We start from the raw sequence: 20,940 nt of genomic DNA on the forward strand, positions 1-20,940 counted from the left end.
TCACCATACCACTATCTTCAAATTATTTTTCCCTTGCAGTGAAGAACTATATCTATCAGTGTGTAGATTTGTTTATTTCAAGGCTTTTCCATTTTGATTACCTTACTTCCTTAACTGGGAAGGTGGGTCAATCAGATGTGAATCCAGAGTAACTTAAAGCTGCAAAAGAAAAATGTTACTTATCAGTAGACATATGTTCATGGTAAGTAGTGCTGTATATTCACAGGCTGGGCACAAGCTTGCCATCTAGTGTTGGTCTCTGTGTAGTACAACTTGTTTTTCTTTGAATAATCTTTTTGAGTGATAGGAGTGACTCCTCTTCTCATTAATATTCCACATGGGCATCAAATCCTTTGTTAGACTGTTTTATCCCACAAGTGGAAGAGTAAAGTAGTGTGAAAAGAGTAAGAGAGAAAGATGTCCATGCAATGTATTTACATGTGTACAATATTTACATGTAATATTAATTGCAAAGGCCACAGGCATCCATGGAGGAGGGAGGGCGCATTTGAATCGACAGCACCACATGCGACAAACAGATGTATACTGGTAAGTAACATTTTATGTTTGATTGTATGTGTGGCTGTAGATACATATGTTGTGCATAGACTGTAAAGCAGTCCCCTCCATGAAGCGGTGGCTAGCGTGCAGGAGTTGAAATTGTCTGAAAAAGAGTTTTTAGTACTGCTTGACCAATATTATCTTGGTGGCGTACAGATATGTCTATACAATAGTGCTTGATATAGGTATATGGTGTAGACCATGCAGCTCCTTTAGAAATATTTCTATAGGTATGTTTCCTATGAATGCCATTGAAGCACCCCACCTTCTAGTTGAGTGTGCTCTAGGCACGACGGGTAAGTGGTGTTTTGCTGGCATAGCAAGTTTGAATGCATTTAACTATCCACCTAGCCATCCCTGTTTTTGATGTAGGGTTTCCTTTGTGGGGTTCTGAAAAAGCCACAAAACTTGTTCAGTTTTCCTGAACCGTTTGGTTCTATCTATGTAATACATAAGGGCTCTTTTAGCATCAAGATAGTGTAGAGCCCTTTCCACCACAGAATCTGGTTGGGGAAAGAAACCTGGTATTTTAATTGATTGATTAATGTGGAATTGTGAAATAACCTTTGGGAGAAATTTAGGGTTAGTTCTGAGAACAACTTTATCTTTGTAAATCTGGAAGAATGGTTCTTCCAAGGCTAAAGCCTGGAGCTCCAAGACACGTCTAAAGGAAGTGATGGCTACGAGAAAAGCTACTTTCCATAATAGGAATTGTAAGGGACATGCATGCAGTGGCTCAAAAGGGGGGCCCATGAGCCTTGTGGGAACAATGTTAAAGTTTCAGGGGGTCCCGGAGGGACAGATGGTGGGATGACTCTTAAGTCCTTCCATAAATGCTTTTATGTCTGAAACCCTAAAACAAGAAGTGCGCAGTCTGTTTTGAAGATATGCAGCTATAGCTCTTGAATGAAGTCTAAATAGATATGTATGCTACATTAGCTTTTTGTAAATGCAGTAAGTAGCAGATAATTTCTTGAACCACTGGCTTGAGAGGATCAATGTTTTTTATTTGGCAATAGCAGACAAAGCGTTTCCACTTTGTGGCGTAACATTGTCCTGTTGCAAGTTTACGTTCATCTTTAAGAATAGCCATACACTCTTGGGGTCATTTTAAGTATCCAAATTCTATGACCTCAGGAAACATATTGCTAGATTGAGTCACTTGGGGTGCCTGGGGGTTGCAATGTCGTATTTGCCCTTGATTTTCTTTTAGAAGGCCCAGCCTTTTTGGGAAGCATCTGGTTTAGAACTAGTGAGAGTTCCAGAAGTGTTTTACACCATGGTTCCTATGCCCATGTGGGTGCTACAAGTAACATGGTGAGTGAAGATTATCTGAGTTTCCGAACTAGAAATGGAATGAGTGGGAGAAGTGGAAAAGCGTAAGCAAACATCCATGACCAGCTCATCCTTAGAGCATTGCTTTTGGCCTGAGGGTACCTGGATGCGAAATTTTGGCATTTTGTGTTTTGACCTGTGGCGAACAGGTCTATTTGAGGTGTTCCCTATTTTTGAAAGTACTGATGAAGGAGTTGAAGGTGGAGTTTCCATTTGTGAACTTGTTGCAACTGCTGAGCAGGTCTGCAAACTGATTGTCTGTTCCGGGGAGATACTGCGCTACTATGTGAATGAGGTAATGAATTGTCCATTTCCATATCATTTGTGCCAAATGGGAGAGCTGTGATGAATGTGTCCCCCTCACTCCGTTTCTTGAAGATAGTACATGGCAGTTATGTTGTCTGTCCATACTAGCACTACTTTTGTTGCATGTGTGGAAGAAAACGTCTTCGTTGCTTGGAACACTGCCTGAAGCTCCAAGTAACTGATGTTTAAGGGACTGGTAAGTAAAATCCCGAAGACCTTGCACAGTGAGGTTGTGGAGATGAGCTTCAAATCTGTGTGTGATGCATCTTTGGTGAGAATGACCTGAGGGACAGGGTCTAAGAAGGGCCACCCTTTGATAAGGTTGATGGTGTTCCACCACTGCAGAGAATGACAAGTCTGTCAGTCCAACAACACTAGGTCCTCCAATTGACCCTGTGCTTGAGACCACGGACAAGAGACATTGCTGAAGGGGACCAATGGGAAGTCTGACATGAGGTACGATGGCAATACAGGGTGCCATCATGCCTAGGAGGCACATAAATGTTCTCACTGTGTATGACTGGTTCTCTGTTAGTTGACAGATTAATGAGTGAAAGGTCTGCACACGTGCTGCGCTGGGTAACGCTAGGCCCAATTGTGTATTGAGAACCGCCCCTAGGTAAGGTTGTATCTGAAGTGGTTGATGACGTTATTTGAGGTTAATGGTTTGTGAATCCTAGAGTGTGTAGGAGACTGTGAACTGAGGGTGCTGGTAACACTGTTGAAGCATACTAGCTTTGATAAGCCAGTCATCTAAGTAAGGGAAGACATGAATGTGTTGTCTCCTGAGGTGTGCAGCAACCACAGGTGACATGTGATGAATACTCTGGGAGTGGTTGTGACCCCAAAAGGTAACACCTTGAACTGATGTTTTGCTGTAACCACAAATCTGAGGTATTTGGGGTGTACTGGATGAATAGGAATGCGAAAACATACGTCCTTTAGATCTAATGCGGTCATAAAATCGCCTTGTTGAAGAAGGAGAATGACCTCTTGAAGAGTGACCATATGGAAATGCTCTGAGAGAATATATGTGTTTAAAGGTCTGAGATCCACTATTGGTCTGAGAGACCAGTCCTTTTTGGGAATAAGAAAGTACAGGGAGTTTACTCCTGTGCCTTGATGCTTTAATGGCACTGGCTCTATGGCTCCCTTAAGGAGAATAAACTGTATTTCCTCTTTGAGAAGTGTGAGATATTCTTGTGAGAGTTTGTGATTGTGAGAGGGGATGTTTGAGGGAGTGGAAATGAGCTTCAGACAGTAACCATTTTGAATAATGGAAAGAACCCATTGATCTGCGCTGGTGGTTGACCACTGTTGGTAAAAGAAAAAAGTTAAATTCTTCCCCCTATAAGAGTAATGTGTGGCGGTGGAAGGTGGAGAGAGTCATTGTTTAATAGAAGAGGTGGAGCATCTGCAGGTTGATGGCTTGACTCTGGCCTTTATTGTTGTTTCCGCCTTAGGAACCTCTATAAAATCCCTGTGTGTAAGATTGAGAGGATGTTTTGGCTTATGTGGCAGACTGGTCTTCAAAAGATGACCTAAACTTTCAGCATCTAAGGCACACCTTATGGAATTGTTTCTGATGGTTTGCCCTTCTGCTACAATTTCAGCCCCCCTTTTTTGATGCGCTTGAGGGAGGTACTGAAGGAGTTCTTCCATGGCATCCCAATGCACCCTGTCATAGCATGCTAGCAGAGCCTGTGGGTTCGTAATGCGCCAATGGTTGGCTGCTTGAGCTACCACCATTTTACCTGCTGCATATAATTTTTTTCTCTCTTTATCAGGAGGGGGGACGTCTCTGGTAGATCGGCTCTTTTGTGTGCTGTTGATGAGACAATAGACTCTGGTGGAATTTGTGCCTTTATAAACAGAGGCTCTGTGGGTGCAGCCTTATATTTTTTTAATCAACTCCGGGAGTGATAATACATGTTTGTACTGGCTCCTTTAAGATCTCACCTGCATGCCGAAGAATGCCTGGGAGCATTGGCAGGAATTGACTTTTTTTAATGAGTTGCTGTGAGGGTGTCAAATAAAAACAAATCCACAACATGATCTGTGTGCATTGTCACATTATGAAAGGCAGCAGCCCTAGCTATGACTAGTTGATATGAGGTAGAATACTCAGGTGGTGACAGTCTAGCTGGGTAGAGATTTGGATCATTAGGTGCAATAGGATCTGGATCATGTGTCCCAGGGATCTGGGTGATCTAGTTATCTTCTAAATCCTGTGACTCATTCATGTGGGGTTGAACTTGGTGGTGTAAACCCTGTGTTCGGTGATGGAGCTGGAGAAGGAGAGGATGGAGGAGAAGGCTGAAAAAAAGATGGTGTCTTTTCGGGCAGCCTTTTTTTGGAGGCAGAGAGGTATCAAGTGCCTCCTGGAAAGTTCATTTTATAGTAATTGGGGCGATGCTAGGTTGCGACCTGTTCCCTCCTGAATATGAAGTCGGCATTGACGAACGTCCATGACTTCTAAAATTGGCTCCACCAGTGAAGAGCTAATAGAAGACTGTCCAGAATCTGCTGGGGTAGAAACAGTCTTTTTTAGGGTCGAGCCTGCGTTGCATGCGCTCGCGCATGCGTATCGCATCGAGACGCTTTAGTATTTAGAAAAGGGCTCGGAGCCCTGTCAACTTCACGTCAGTGTTTTTTATTGGTTCGTGGGCTTGCCTTATAAAATCTGCTTGCTTTCATTAGTCGAAGGCACGCATACGTCTTGCCTTTTCCGGTGACTAGCCCTCCTCGAGCGCAGCGACTAAGTACAGAAAACATGCGAGGCTCGCTGTTTTCCATCGGGCTCGTGGACTTCTTTTTCTTTAATTTACGAGCGCGATCTCGCTTGGCAGAAGTCGAGCGCTTTACATAGTTAATTTCACTTTTTCGGGTTATGTACATAAATGCACTTTTGCCCGATGGGTGAAAAGTCGGGTTAGGAGTTTACAACGCAATCAGCTCTAACATGAGCAAACGCGAGACCCGTTGCATTGTAAATGCTTGTTATAATTTTTTTTACTCTGAAGTTATTGGTCGGTGTTGAGGTTTCGGCACAGAAGCATGGTGCACAGTTGGTCTAGTATGTGCTCAGGCAGTTTGAGCCCGAGGATGAGACCCAATTTTTTTTTTAACTTTGGCTTTTTTCATTGCCGAAGGGCAGGGTAACCGAAACACTTTCTCAGATCCCACCCACCAGGGCCGGAAGGCAGTGGTGGAATGGTGACATCTATAGCTTTAAGTTTTACAGTTTTTGTCCTGGGTTCAGGGACCTTTGTACTCACTGTCTGCACTGACTTCAGCTCCTTGCTCTCGATGTCGGACTGGACGTCTGAGTTGGAATCCTGGATAGAAAAGTCCTCTTCTACCTGTGGTCCCTCCTGTGCGTGCTCCTCCCCAAGAATGTCTGGTGTGTCATCTGGAGTCTGAGGTGCCATTTTGAGTCAACGGGCCCCTCTGTCGTGAAGCAACTTATTGGACCCACATGATCGACAGGCGTCGATTGACATGCATCCCAGGTTTGCTTGTTGTGGTAGGGGGAAGAGACACAAATTACATACCTGATGTTGATTGGTGTGTGGGAACTTTGAATGACACTGAGGGCAAAACTGAAATGGAGTCCATTTCTTCAGGTATGCAGCATAGCAAGATGCGCTGTGTAAGATGTAGGCCCGAAGAGGGGAGTGAACACCTCGAAGAGCAGAGGGTCGGTTCCAAGGGTGAAGATCGAACCACGGTTACTGTATAAGAAAGAACCTTGATCGAAAACAATACCGTCGGTGACAGGGAGACACAGAGAAATTAGTTTAGGGCTGTCTTGAGCCAAGAACTCAGAGTGAGAGGAATCGCAGAGAGAGAAACAAACTAAAAAAGGACTCAATGACCATCTGCACTATTACCGAGAGGATGAGTCACTCAATCCCATGACTCGAAAAGATTTGTTGAAAAAAAACAAGTTTTACCACTCAGAGCCCAACACTAGATGGCTAGCTTAAGCACACCATGTGTATCTACAGCCACACATGCCATTAAATCTGTTGCTACAGGTGAGTAACTAATATCTTTTACAGTGTGAATCATTTCTGAATTCACATGCTCTGCATATATTATGTAGTAGTATTAACTGTTTGCAGGATAAGGGGAGTCAAGTGTAGTGTGGCTGCAAAAAGGTGTTTGACAACTTGCGCCCCACCTGTACTCCTGATTTGCATGGATGTTCAATACAATGTTCTCTGAAAATATAGATGGATGACCATGCATAGCAGTCATGCATATATTTCTGATGATGAAATTTGCTAGAACGGCTAGTGGTGCACCTTTTTTCATGTGAAGGGGCCCTAGCTCGGTTATCAAGAGTCTTATCCATCAGGGTGTAAGAAGTTAGGCTAGCGTGCACAATCTATCTTGAAATAGTCACTTTTGACACTGGGAGACACCCTATGTGCTGGTGCTTGTGCCATGAAAAAGTGTTTGCTTTTCTGTACTTTCTTTGTCTGTTGTAGATAGTACAGGAAGGCTCTCCTTACGTGTAGCATATATAGTGCCTTTTCTGCTTCCACTTTTGAATACTGGAAGGTAGGTAGGTGACTGGATTGATAAGTTCACATGGAACTGAGATACGATTTTTTAAATGAAATGCTGGTTATTCTCATTACCACTATTTGTTTGTACTTGTAAATAGGGTTTTTGGATAGTTAAGGTCAGTAAATCAATCACTCTATGCAAGGACATGATCACCCTCAAGATGGCAGTTTTAAGTGTCAGACAAATTAGCCTAGTTTTGTGCATGAGTTCAAAGGAAAGTTTCATGGGCTGTGCAAGCACCATCTGAGGCTCCAAATAGGGGTGGGGCAAACTGGTGGGGAAATTCTCCTTGCTCCTTCTAGGAGACTTATTTACTGGAGTGGAAAAAACCATCCCTCCCACAGGAGCCTCAGGTACAAGTGACTACAGCAGAGAAATGAACTTGCACAGATGCATAAGAGCTTTGAATCCAGTACATTTTATCAAGTATCTTCGGAAGACACCCCTTTCCTTCATGGAGGGTTAAGAGGATTTAAAACACTGGTATTTTTCCATTTTACTCATTCCCATTTCCACAAGGCCTGAGTAGCATATTTTGTGTACCCACTGTGGGGATATTAGAATCAAAGTCATGTTAGCATTTGGTGATCACCACTGTACCAGTGCATTAACCCAGGGTACATAGTGAGGGGGCCTGGATGTGAAGTTTTCCATTTGCATGTGTTGCAACAGATCTATTTTTGGAGTTCCCCAAGTTTGGAAGATTATTTCTATGACACACTTGGTCGTACTCATACTCTCACGAGTTTTCTTCTTGCCCGGTTTTGAACTAGAACTGGAAAAGCTTTGGCCTTGTTCTAAGTCTCAACCCCCCCCCCCCCACTTCCTCTCCCCCAAAAGATGGCCTTCTTTTGATTGGGTAGGGTGAGGGTTTCTCTGTGTTCACTGAGAACGCTAGGGTATACCTTATTTTCATTGGCTGGTCTATGGTGTTTTGGTATGGTATGAACAAGCTTCCATAACCAGCTTATTATCTAGGAAGGGGTACATGTGTATCCCTTGTCTTTACAAGGGCATGGTAAGACATTTCACTAGCACTCTAGGATCTAGCTTTATACCTAACAGTAAGAATTTGAATTGGTAATGAGACTTCCCTACCTCAAACATGAGTTATTCCATGTGGCTCTTGTTCACTGGAAGAAGGATGAAGGTATATTTCAGAACAATTGCCACTATGTGATCTCCCTTATGTAATAGTAGGATCCCTTCTTAATGGTAATTTTCAATTCCTGCATCCTGGCAAATCTGTTTAGGAATCTTGGACTGATTAATGGCCTTGAAGTCAGGTCTTGTTTTGGGGAATAGGAGGTAAGCAGAGCGAACTACCCAAGTGTATTCTTCATATGGTACTTCCTCTATTAGCCCCTTTTACAGGAAATCCTGCATGTCTTATTGCAAAAGTTTCAGGTCTTCTGTTTTGGAAGCGCTTTTTGGCTTGATGTTGCAGAGCATTTTCTCCAACTCTATGCTATTTCTTTATCTTTAACATTTAGTACCTATTTGTAAGAGATTAATTTTCACCATTCATTGGAGGTACCAGCCTCCAATGGTGATAATTGTTTGAGGCATCCTGAGAGATCTATTTGCTAGGCGTTGCAGACTGTCTTATGGACAGTCTCCTGCTCTGGATGGAAATGGGTTGCAGCGTGTTGCCACTGGCTTGATCTTGACTGCCTGTACTCGGACTGATTTGTCTTCACTGTGGTTGGAGCCCAAGCCTCCCCGTAGGTCTACAACTGATAGTTGTGTCTCTTTTGAAGGAGCCTCTCGCTTAGTGCTTATATTGCCTTAGCAGTGTTGTTACCCTTCATTTTTTGTAAGGATTTGTCTACTTCAGGCCAAGAGCACGATGATTACATATGTCGCACCTTCATGTTTGAATCCTACCACCCTGAGCCAAGTGTGCCTCTTCAATGTGGAGCCAGTGCACAGTCATATCTGTGGAATTCAAGAAAGGCATCTGGCATGTGTTGGTGATTGTTTATCACTCATAGATTTAATCTCCAGCAAGTATATTTGAGTTTCTGGGATGGAATGAAGGAAGACCGTTTGTCTTCAAATTCTACATGGTTAGAAGTATTACCATCCTTATGAAAACCCAGTTAAGCTGATCCACATTATATGGTAGCCACTTGCCAAGATGGGATCCTTGTCCTCCTGTCAGTCATGCTGGTTTGTGTGCAAGAATTTTGCTTCTTGGTACAGTGGAGAAGAGGGAGAGGAAGCAGGATTCTTCTTGACCGGATCAATGAAGACAAGAACCCATGACTGTGCCACTGGAAGCAAGGGGGCACATGGACTGTTAAAGCAGGTGATGCACATAATGAAATTAGAGGAACAAGCACTCTCAGATTTTAGGCAGAAGAGTTCACCTTCAACTCCATAGAGATCATTAGGTTTTAAGAGGACCAAATAGACTGAATTTTAGCAGGCACATGTAGGACTATGCAGGTGGGAGTGCATTAGATTAAGCTAATGTGAAAGCCTCAACTATGACAAGTGCAGAGCAGAGGCTGTACCCTGAAAGAAGTCTGGGCACCGAGTGGGAGCTTGTGGATATAGCCAGTGCATAACTGCGTTAGGTACCTTTTGACTCTGATTTCCTGCAGCAGTTTTGCCTGATCAGTACAAAACTGACTTGGAAGATTATCTCAGCCTTTCACACCTTATATGGGGTTGTCTTTTACGACTATGACCTTTTACAACAATAGCCATATGTGACAAGGGGATATGGGCTGAACCCTTGTCATCACTCCCAATCTTTGATATCTCCTGAGTACATCAGGTGGTCAATAGTACTAAGCTTGCTTGGAAACTTAGAGCGAGCCCTAAAAAATGTAGATTCCACAGATAATTCACAGCTCACTAAGGTAGAACTAATTTTGGGCAGCACCTATGAAACTGAGCCATGGACTTACGACTCACTAGCATCTTATGCTGAACCTTTTCCTTCAATGAGGAGTATAAGTTTGTAAAATAGTTGTTTCTGGATTAAAGAGTGCTTTACAGATTACTCGGAAGAGTTTTGGTCTTAATGCCCCAAGAAATGAAGAATCCACTAATTTTTCCCTGTCCCTTCTGTTTATAAGATACAAATCCCTGACAAACCAGCACAGAAACCAACCCAAACAAGCACTGGCAAAGCCAGTAGGTCTTGCCTATGCAAGAATTATTGGCTTTGTCAATGTTTGTGTTTTTCACAGCTGCTATGCAGCATGAACAAAAATATTTAATAATGTGACATGGAAACAGCTGCCATCATCTTTTTTTTTCTCTTTTCTTTTTTTTTTTTACTTTCATGCATGCTGCACAGCACACATCATTGATATACAACATGGCCAAAAAAAATAAAAAATAAACACTGTCAAAGCCAAATAGCTCTACTGTTTAGTTAGCCAACAGATCTCTTGGATTTGCCAATACTTGTTTTCTTCGCATTCACATAAGAAGGCTGAATTCAAGAGATTCCTGCTCAGCAGCCCAGTATTCGGTAAATGGATATGGTTGTGTTGTAGACATGGAGACTTGGAACGAGTGTGCATCTCTCAAGCAAAGGTCACTTGCACACAATGGGAGTGACGACAAAGCCAACCAAAGCTAAGTAATAAGCAGACTAAGTCCTTTTTATATAGTTTTCTTTTTAAGTAACCACGATCTTGCAAGTGACAGCGTGACTGCTCTCGCAGGCGAGACCTAAAAACGGAGGGCCACATTAGCAGCCTGAAATAAATGTGATACCCAGAGTACACGTAAAGGCCGAGGCCTCGCTCTGGTCACTGAAGATGAACAATGCAGTTGGGCATAAATATCAATCATCACATAAACCTAATCGCACCACAACCAAGGAGCCTGTTTTAGAAGTAAACTGTTTGCATTAGAAGCCAAAGACTCTTAGAAGGAGAGGACCGTGGGTATAACTGGAAAGAAATATGAAGGGCAGGCATGTGGCAGAGCCACTCAAGAAACGTACAGCAGAAGAGAAGAGCGCTGCTCGCAGTTTGTAGCCCGGCTAGCACATTAGGACCAATTGTTTATCACATGCAAAAACGTTTGTGAAGAGCGGAAAAAGCTGCATATGATTAGTAAACAAGGAGAACAAAGAAATATACTGCAAGGCCACTCACCTTTCTCCACGGAAACCAGGTTCACATTCACAGACCGGGCCATCCAAGCTGTCGATGCACTTGCCACTGTTTTTGCAGGGATTATCTTTGCAATACGGGCCCATCTGACACCTTGCATGAAACAGAAAAGGACACAACTCTTTAAGGCATATGCGCCACCTAACATCTGTAAACGCACTCTAACTTTGTTGTACCAGGCTTGCTCTGACGTCAGAGGCTGCCTATGACGACACAGAGTAACGTCTGAAGATCACACGGCCTGACACAGGAAGTGAAAAGCACTTCATAAGAACAGTAGTTGCTGTTCTATTTAAACCGGGGCCTCGATTGCCGTTCGTTTTTCTTTCATATAAGCTTCCTGTGCAACTTCACACTGTTGCTACACATACAGAAACACTAAGTGAAGCTTCCATGTATATTTCTAGAGCAGTGCAAGTTCCGCATCACGTCTATCGCAATATCTGACGGCCATAAAGTCCGCATCGTTTATTACAGACACCCAGAGGTATCAGCAACTCTGGGCTGCAGCACTGCAACCGGATTAGAAGTAGTTACTATGAGAAATGTGTGTTACAGCACTGATTTCCCGGAGGTCATACAGCAATTCCAAACCTTTATCCTGGGACAAATGTCGCAGGTTTAGAAGTGGCGAATTTGGTCCTAGTAACCAATGTGGTATTTTCACATGCGGTAATATTACAGGCCTTAGCAAACAGATGTAGATATCAACGGATTCTGCGTACACGTTTTTGGATTTGGATTTAACAGTAACTACTATATGAGAAAAAAAGAGGGAAACGTAGGTTTCATAGTTTGTTCCTCGCCAATATTTCCCAAGTGGTGCCGGCGCTCGGGGAAGTTAAGTCGTGAAGCATGGATATGTGTGAATAATGTTTACACAGTTTGTGATTTATGTTTGACTTACCAAGCATGAACAGGCTACTTACGTGCTACATTGCACTGTTTACCCTTGCCTATGGGTTGCACAACTACTTGCTCACAAATCTGATCAGTGAATTGCAAGAGGTCTTCCGTAGGTAAGAAAGGTTTGTTTCCCAGCACATACCCATTTCCATAAACTTCCTGAATTTCAGAAGTACCCGTGGGGTACCTGCTATCCGAGGAGGTTTATCTTCTAAATTGCGTACTGATCAATTTTTGGGACGCTATTTTCTTACTCTTGCAAGATTGCACTGACTTTAATCAGAAACTACTTATTTTCGATTTTTAACTTAACAATTAGAATTACACTGGACCATGTAGATTTCGATGTGTTTTGAGACTTGCAGGGTTGCATGGACTTCTGAACGCAATACGGGCCTCGCAAGTAACCGGGTACAGCATTAAAGTGCAGCTTCTACACTAAAGTCAGAACATCAGCTAGCGCACGCGTCATTTACATTTTATAGTTACCATTTCCCTCTAAACATGCCAAGTTTGCACACGTTTTCAGAGACAGAATACACACCGTGAGCGAATGAAAGCATTAATAAACAGAGCAGACCTTTGGCCGGTGTACTGTCCTCTGCACTGGCAGATAAAGTCGTCCTTCAGCACGATGCAAGTCCCACCATAGAGGCAAGGGTTGGACGCACACGGGCTGACAATGACGTCACAGTGCGTGCCCATGAACAGCGACGAACATTTGCAGAAATAACCTGAAACCGGAAAGAGGGACAATATGTTTCTTTTTTTAACACGTTTAAGCAATTTAATATCTCTCTTAAAAATTCTTAAAAGATAACACGAGGATCTTGTAAATTGTACATCGGAAATAAGAGACAGAGACTAGCATAATGCAACAGTGACATAATTTAATAACACAGTTACTAAGAACCGAGTTGACCCCACTGAAGGTCAATGCCCATCAAGATGAAAGGAAAATAGCATAATGAGTTGTTAAAGGTAAAGTCAAACACATGACTGCAGAGTAGAGAAGTGTAAAAAAAACAACGTGGGAGAAGAAAAGGCCTGAGGAAAGAAGGAAGAAAGGAAATAAAGATATTAGCATAGGACAACACAAAAGAGCTGAGCCCAAAGGAGTTAAAGTTACATTTAGGTACAAAAACATTTGTCGCTCAAAATGTGATATTCATTTCGGAATCGTGAAAAGATGTACGGAAACGGGCTGCATACAGGAAAGCTCAAGGCAGAGTTAAAGACAATAAACCTGTGAATGTAAATATACATAGAGGTAATTATCTGATAAGCAGAGTGAGCTCACGTTTCCCAGATGAAGACATGTCTACTAGCAGCGCGAGCAGCTGGTGAGGCCTTAAACTGTAGGCAGCAATGATGCTCTGAGTTCCATCTGGCTCGCATGCCAACTGCGCCTCATCTGGAGGACAGATCATTAAAGAAGGCCTCTCCTGGGAGCCAGGGAGCAAATCCATTAGGGCCCCCAGGGCCCTGTAAGGGATATTTAACAGTACAAATGGGATCAATAATGCATGGCTTATTTAGCGATGGCTTCTGGCTCGCCAACATCCTTGGTGGCGGACAAGCGGTGGGTAAACGAAGTGTCAACCTGACATCTCCCAGCGTCGCAGGGCCATTATCTGGTGGCAGGAAAACAATAATCACACTTAGAACGTCGCCTTAATGTTTAGGCGGCCCATCCCTCACTTGCTTTGCTTCCACTTCACGATCGGGCGCACAGACAACCAGGCCAGGAGCACGACTGTGGTCCCCGTGCGTAACATCTGAACACCACCCATACGGGCTATCGACACCCCAGCCTTACTACTCACACGGTGTACCACGCGACGAGGCTGCAAACGCGCGTCAGCGCCTTCTTAGTGATATACAGCGCTATATGAAGGAAACTACAATTCAAATCGATGCAAGACGAACAAGGAGCAAATATTTACAGTGCAGCTGATTCTCTACTGATAGAAAATGTATCTCATGTAATAGTGACAGGTCGTTTTCTGAATAAGAATTTGTCGTTGTTGTGCATGTTTTCAAACAACTAAAAACCACAGTAGGCTCCCCGGATAAAAGTATGGATCATAGTTCAGTTTCATAACTCTCTAAGAATTGGGGAAGAGTCTAAAAAACTACAATAAACAATACAAATTGGCAGCGTACTTTTAATAATACAATACACAATGTATCTATCGCACAATGGATACATGCTTGGAAAAAGTATGGCCTACCTCCACTGGCGGTTGGAGTGCACGTGCCTCCATTCTGGCAGAGACCACTGGAGCAACTTTCCAAAGCAACGAGGGAGCATCCTGGAGAGACGTCGACAGAGTCCTCCATGTGGGCATGGTTGCGGGACTTGCTGTTCAAAGGAAGCTCTTGTCCGTTGAGAATAACGGAGTCCATGCACCCCCTGAAGCCATTACTAACTTGCGGACTCCGCCCATGTCGCGTGCCCTGTTGGCGAATGTGGCCACCAAAGAAGACATAGTTGTCTAGGTTTAGCGTCCGGAGGGTTCCCGGAGCAGTGCCAGACGCAGTGTGAACCCGGTCTAGAACTAACTTGGCATAGTTCCCATCAACCTCCAGCGACACGGTGTGCCACTGGCCATCGCTGACCTGTGTGCTCTGAACAGACACCATTCCGGGGCCACTGCCGCAGTCAAACTTGTACTGCAATCTGCCATTGTTGATCTAAAGAAGTAAAACAAATACAGACAACGTTTTACACACGGAAATCATTCCTGTCGCGGAGCCGCAGTGTACCAGACGGTGGCGCCAACGCTACGCAGCAAAATAACACAAGCCTGCAAGGAAAAAGAAAATGGAAATCTATGGCTGCAGTGCTAGTTAACGGCTAGCTAGAGGATGTCAACAAAGTATAAACAGACGTGTTCTGCCTATAAAATTAAGTGGAACTTCCTCATCTACTGTGTACTCGTACTTAGCGAACGACTCATCTCGCACTTCTGTCCATAAAATACAAGGTTACAAGCAACAACAAATTACACACAAAACAAGTAGGCTTTCGTTAAGTGTCAAACGCAGCACCATGTAAAATAATATTAGCATTCTAAACCAATCTCTAGCGTCGTGTGTCAAGGTCACTGATTAACCGCTTAACAGGAAAAAACATCTTAGAATCCCAAATCTTCAGTAAGGGGGCGAGTGATAGGTGCAATTAACCATCAGCAAAATTGTGCCATTCCTCCCTTCGCTACACGTCGTTCTCTGCAAATAATTCCTTCTCTGTAAATAATTAATCTCTATATTCCTGTGAGAAGTTGTAGTCTATGACATGATCAAATGTGCAATTCGCTGTTCGCTCCAGGAGGGAGACATCGTGCGACTGTCATATGGCCAGACGCAAGCTGACACCGCACACTGGGAACATACTTTCAAACACCTCTGTTGAAGAAATTAATAGGCTATGATACACGAGCCTGTTCCACAACACCCCCTGGAAATATTAATGCATAAACGCACGAGGGCGTGCAGTGTCACACCGCAACACATTACCTGGCTGTGACAGATGCACCTTTTACAGACCACAGTCCTACAACGATACTGCTTTTTCTGTGGAACTATCTGCTAAAAATAAAAAATAAAAAGCGACTCTAGGGCCCTTGAGAAAACTACTGGCTAACGGCTCTCCAGGACTTCAACATGTGCCTTTTACAGCAGTGAAACATGTTCACGGAAATGCAGCTGCCCACGTGACCAACAGGACAACACAGAAGTGATAATTTCCTAGTGTTGCGCCCCTGCTTTATTCAGAAAGGGACAGGTAGGGTGACCACCTGTCCGTAATTTTCACGGACTGCGTTTAATTTCGCCCTGCAGTCAGCTGTCCGTGATAAAAGGCTTAAAGGACAGTATTTGTCGATAATTTTAGACGTTCACCTAAAGGACAGAACGTAATTAGGGCAGATCAGTTTTCCCAGCTAGACTGAAAGGCAGGGAGTCTCCTGTGCTCTGAGGGAGGGAGGGGACAGACAGATAAGAAAAGGTCTCCTTCCCTAAAGAAATGCAAATGTGCGCAACTGATAAATCTACAAATGTAAAGGGGCTTGTTAACCTGCAAAGACTTTAATCAATCATCACTTGAAGCTTTCTGATGACATCTGAAGTTATTTTCTTTTAGAGAGGTACTGTAATGGTATTCCAAGGTGAGCTCTGGAGTGTGTTGTTTTAATGGACTGTTATAAAAAAAAATGTTAGTACTAGGTATACACTGTATTTTACTCAAATATGTATTTGAGAAGGACTTTTTTTTATTTAACCGAAATGTATTTGCACATTTTTGTAGCAGCCTATATTATGATGTGTGTAATGGATGTTTAAAATAAGGGCTTACACATTCGCAGTTCTTTCAGGGACCTCAGTACCTCATAGTACTAACAAACATTGGCAAAGCCAATAGGTCTCGTCCATGCAAGAGTTATTGGCTTTGCTAATGTGTTTTAACCATGTTATACACCAGAGTGGCTGCTGTTGGGCATGGCTAAAAAGTAAGTGGCATAGTGGAGTAGAGTGGCGTGGCAGCAGTGGCATAGAGCACAGTGGTGGAAAATAGAGGGTAGTGGCATACAGTGCAGTTGTTTAGAGTGCAGTGGCATAGAGTGGCATGGGGCAGAGGAGTGGCAGAGTGCAGTAGAGTAGAGTGGGATACAATAGAGTGGCTGAGATGCAGTAGTGCAGAGTAGTGCAGTAGCATAGAGTGCAGAGTAGACTCGCATGGCATAGAGTGGAGTATAGTGGTGCAGAGTAGAGTAGTGTAGAGCAGAATGTACCGCTGTACAGTGCAGTGGCATCCAGTGCAGTGGCATAGAATGCAGCAGTACAGAGTAAAGTGGTGTATAGTACACTGGCGGAGAGTGCAATGTTGCAGAGTAGAGTGTCAGTGCAGTGGAGTAGAGGGGTACAGAGAACAGTGGCATAGAGTGCAGTGGTGCAGAGTAAAGGGCAGTGGTGTACAGTGTTTAGAGTGCATTGGCGTAGAGTGCAGTGGCATAGAGTTGCATGGGGCAGAGTAGAGTGGCGTAGAGTGCAATAGAGTAGAGTGGCATACAATAGAGTGGCAGAGTGCAGTAGTGTAGTGGGGTCCAGTGGCAGAGTAGACCTGAGTGGTATAGACTGCAGTGGTGTGGAGTAGTGTAGAGTATAGTGCTGTAAAGTGCAGTGGCACAGAGTTATGCAGAGTAGAGTGGTATAGAGTGCAGTGGAATTGAGTGTATTGGTGCAGAATGCAGCAGTACAGAGTAGAGTGGTGTAGAGTAGAGTGGTGACCAATGCAGTGTTGCAGCAGAGTAGAGTGTCAGAGTGCAGTGGTGTATAGTGCAGTTGTTTAGAGTGCATTGAGGTAGAGTGCATTGAGGTAGAGTGCAGTGGTTTAGTGTGCAGTGGGGCAGAGTGGCAGAGTGCAGTGGCGTAGAATAGATTGTTTCAGAGTAGAGTGCAGCTTGCATAGAGTGGAGGGGTGCAAGGGAGGGTGAAGTGGCACAGAATGCAGTTGCTCAGAGTGCAGTGGTGTAAAGTGGATTGTTTCACAGTAGAGTGAAGTGGAGTATAGTGGAGAGGTGCAGGGTAGAGTGCAGTTGCATAGAGTAAAGTGGTGTAGAGTGCCGTGGCATAGAGTGCAGTGGTGCAAAGTAGATTAGAGTGACGTACAGTGTATTGATGTAGAGTGCCGGGGCATAGAGTGGAGTGTTACAGGGTGAAGTGCACAAACAGAGTGCATTAGCACCGAGTGCAGTGACGTACAGTGCAGTGCAGTGTTGCAGAGTGGCATAGAGTGGAGTTGTATGTACTAGATTGGTGTTGCCTAGACTGGAGTGGTATAGCGTGCAGAGGCACGGAGCGCAGTAGTGTAAAGAGGCGTAAAGTGATTTGGCATAGAGTAAAGTGGTACAGAGTAGAGTACAGAGGCAGAGAGTGGAGTAGACAAGAGTGGAGAAGAGTGCAGTGTCCCACAGTGCACTGGCATGGAGTGGTGTAAAGTGGAGTGATGCAGAGTAGGGTGGTGTGGAGTGGTGCAGAGCAGAGTGTAGTATGCATGGTGTGATAACCCACTGCTATTACAGACAACATGTTTTTGATTGCAGTGACCATTACATTTGCACAGACATACAGTTTTTCAAGTAAAACTATACAGTGCACAGACAATAATGTGTGGAAATTGCATCACCTAATGCAATGATTTGTTTTAATCATATAAAGGTATTTGTTTCCAGCACAGTTCAGAATTAACAAAAATGTGTCCATTTATACTCCTAATTCTGATATATTCTGAAGTTTATTTAAATGTTGTCATGTGATAGGAAAGAGTTTTTCTAACCACCGTATCCAGCTAGATTGTCACATAAATCCTCTCACTTTGAACTCAGAGAAAAAAAAATAAACACCAAGTTCCCACCGAAGACCACCGAGCCTGACATTTGACCTTGTTCTTTGAATGTACAGCAAATGTGATAAGATAAGAAAAAGATTTACAGGCCTATTTACATAAAGGGAGTGCTCGGAAGGATACTGTAAATAAGGTTTGGGCAAGGGACGAACTCAGGCTGCATAGCGTAAAACAAATACAGCCAGCAGATTGAAAGCAACAAAATGTGAGTTACAAACCACAAAGCCAATGGAAAGCAATGGGCGGAATGCATGCCCAAGGAAGCTCTATGATTGTACTTAAAGCGACAGCCTCGGGATACTTTGTGGGGGAAAATCCAATATTTTAGTGCAGTCCATATCTTGCAGAAGTTTGGTCATATCAATCACCCAGGTATTGTGGCGAGATGTCGTGGAGTGGTCTCAATGTTGCAGGAAAGGTCTGTGCACCCATTCTATCAGTTTGCCACCAGCTTCTGACACACTTCATGTAGGGTTAGTGCTAGGTGGCAGGCATGAAATAGAGCATTTAATGATGGTTTAAGGTGGCTGTAAGTAAGGAGTTGACCGGGGTGAAGATGGTAGCCTGCCACAAGGGATTGGAAATTTAGTAGGTCCCTATCCAGAAACAAATCCCCCAATTTTAATACACCTGCAGCATGCATCTGATGGAGATGCTCTGAGCACAGCCGTCCTGTGCGAGTGGGAAGGCTTAGCAAAGGTGGTGCATGAGAACAGGATTCCTTCGTGTCAGTGAGTTTACAGGTTCTAACAATGCAAGAGAAAGCTGTGCATGATAATGCCAGATGGTGATCCGTAGAATGGTCAGTAGGAAACAATGAGCAGTGCAGTAAGCCCTCCTTAAAATTAATTACGGATCAACCCCATCTCATGCAGGGGGGTGGGCAGAAGGTCAGTGAGCCACCCATTGCACCTGTGCAGCTGAATAATAGCGTTTTAAATCCAGAAGGCCTAATCCATCCGCAGTCACGGGTAGCTTTAGAGTGGAAAGAGGTACTTGATGGCGCCCCAGCAACCAAATAAGATGCATGGGCATGTCTGAAGAAGGAATAAAGGATGAGCAGGGGAAGGTTTGCAAAATAATACCATCACCGGGGTAGCCCACAATCTTCACTAGTGCCACGTGGCCCACTACAGAAAGCAGAAGAGAAGACCAAAAAGTAAACTGGGCCCGGAAGGATCGTAACGCTCTGCTGAGATTTCCATCCTGCAAATCAGTGGAAGAATGGTAGATATTAATCACTAGGTATTTAAAAGGTAACTAGTTCCCAGTTCAATCTAAGGTCTTATTGTATATAAAGAGGAAAACAGCGCCATATGTTAAAGAAACACTAATTACACTTGAAATTATTTTCATTTTGTTTGTGCAACATAAATCCCAAATATTTTGAAGATTCTATGTGTACTTGACACTTAGGGATAACCCAGATCACTATTTTGGCATTTGCTCAATTTCAAAACCATTTTAAGACATGGACCAAGTGGGCAATTGCCTTGCACAACCTTGCAAGGGGTCTGGCCCCTGCTCACCATTCACAAGCACGAACAGTGGTCCACTGCACCAGAAGAGTTAACCAAAGTGGGTGGGTACTGCTTATCCAACCACTTGACTGTGCCTCTTCTGTTTCTCTCCTGTCTGCAGAGACAACTAACCAAGTCCCCAATACCTTCCGATAGTCTTGGTGGACCCATCTTGACAGATTTTTAGTAATTGTCCCACCTTGTTCTTCTCTTCCTTATTTATCCAGTTCTTAACAACAACCATTTGAATCAAGTGCACTGGATCTCCTATTTGATCTCAGTTTCATTGTCCTCTTTTATTATCATTGATTGGCAGATCTGCCTCCCAGTTCTGAGATAAATGTAGAGTCCTAGACATACACTCTAGTGCTGTGAGACTACTGACAAGTTGTGGGTACTTCACATCCTGACATTAGGTGTGAGACTGCCGCCCACACCATTTCCCCTGCATTGTTAAGTTTTTTTTTGGTTGAAAGTCCATGGGCGGTTGGGGTGAGCCAGTTGTTTTTGTTCAATTTGTTTACACTAGCATAAGGTTAATTACCTTAATTTTCCCCAAACTGTTTGCCAGGGGTTTTAAAATGTTTAGAAACAATCAAAATGTTGCTGTAACTTTCTGTTCAAGAAAGATTGGGTAGATTTGGGTAGGGGTGAATGCCTTGAAACAGTGCTGAAGGGCATTAATTTACTACTGAACATGGACGTAATGTGACACCTGAATGTAGAATACCAGGAGGTAATCACAAAAAGACCATAGTGAATAAATAGTGCTATGTTAAAAAAAAGAGTAAATAAATGCATTGATAACAGTGATGCATGGCCTCTCATGGGTGTGTCTGTAAAACTGACATTTGTTCTTGAATTTTTGTCCTGAATTTTGACCCTTCGTCCTTAATTTTTGGCCTGAATTTTGACCCTTTGTCCTGAAATTTTTACAGTCCTGTCAAGAATTTGCCTCAATGCCAGGTGGTCACCCTAAGGGGACAGCGTAGGTTGAGAGGGCTCCTGTTCATTGCCATGTGGCATCAGGTGGGGGGGGGGGGGGATTGGGTGGAGCAAATAAGGCCAAGAGGGGAGGAGTGAGGCCAGAAGGGGGGGTCGTAAGACAGGGTTAGGCCCCTTTGTGGTAAGGGGTCAGATGAGCTTCAAGCGTCAGTCATGCGAGGATTTACACATGGTGCAT

General features: G+C 43.7%; 1 protein-coding gene across 6 annotated transcripts in view; it reads right to left on the reverse strand.

Moving 5' to 3' along the window:
• The window catches only part of FAT1 (FAT atypical cadherin 1), a 347,884-nt gene that overhangs the window by 39,049 nt on the left and 287,895 nt on the right, over positions 1-20,940 (reverse strand). For all 6 annotated transcript variants that reach the window (XM_069200198.1, XM_069200189.1, XM_069200162.1 and 3 more), the window contains exons 22-24: positions 14,063-14,525; positions 12,409-12,562; positions 10,905-11,015 (exon numbers count right to left, since the gene is read on the reverse strand). In XM_069200198.1, the coding sequence (XP_069056299.1) occupies positions 10,905-11,015; positions 12,409-12,562; positions 14,063-14,525 (728 nt within the window). The remainder of the gene's footprint in view (positions 1-10,904; positions 11,016-12,408; positions 12,563-14,062; positions 14,526-20,940) is intronic.

This window comes from Pleurodeles waltl, chromosome 1_2 (assembly GCF_031143425.1).
Source record: "Pleurodeles waltl isolate 20211129_DDA chromosome 1_2, aPleWal1.hap1.20221129, whole genome shotgun sequence".
Lineage (NCBI taxonomy): Eukaryota > Metazoa > Chordata > Amphibia > Caudata > Salamandridae > Pleurodeles > Pleurodeles waltl.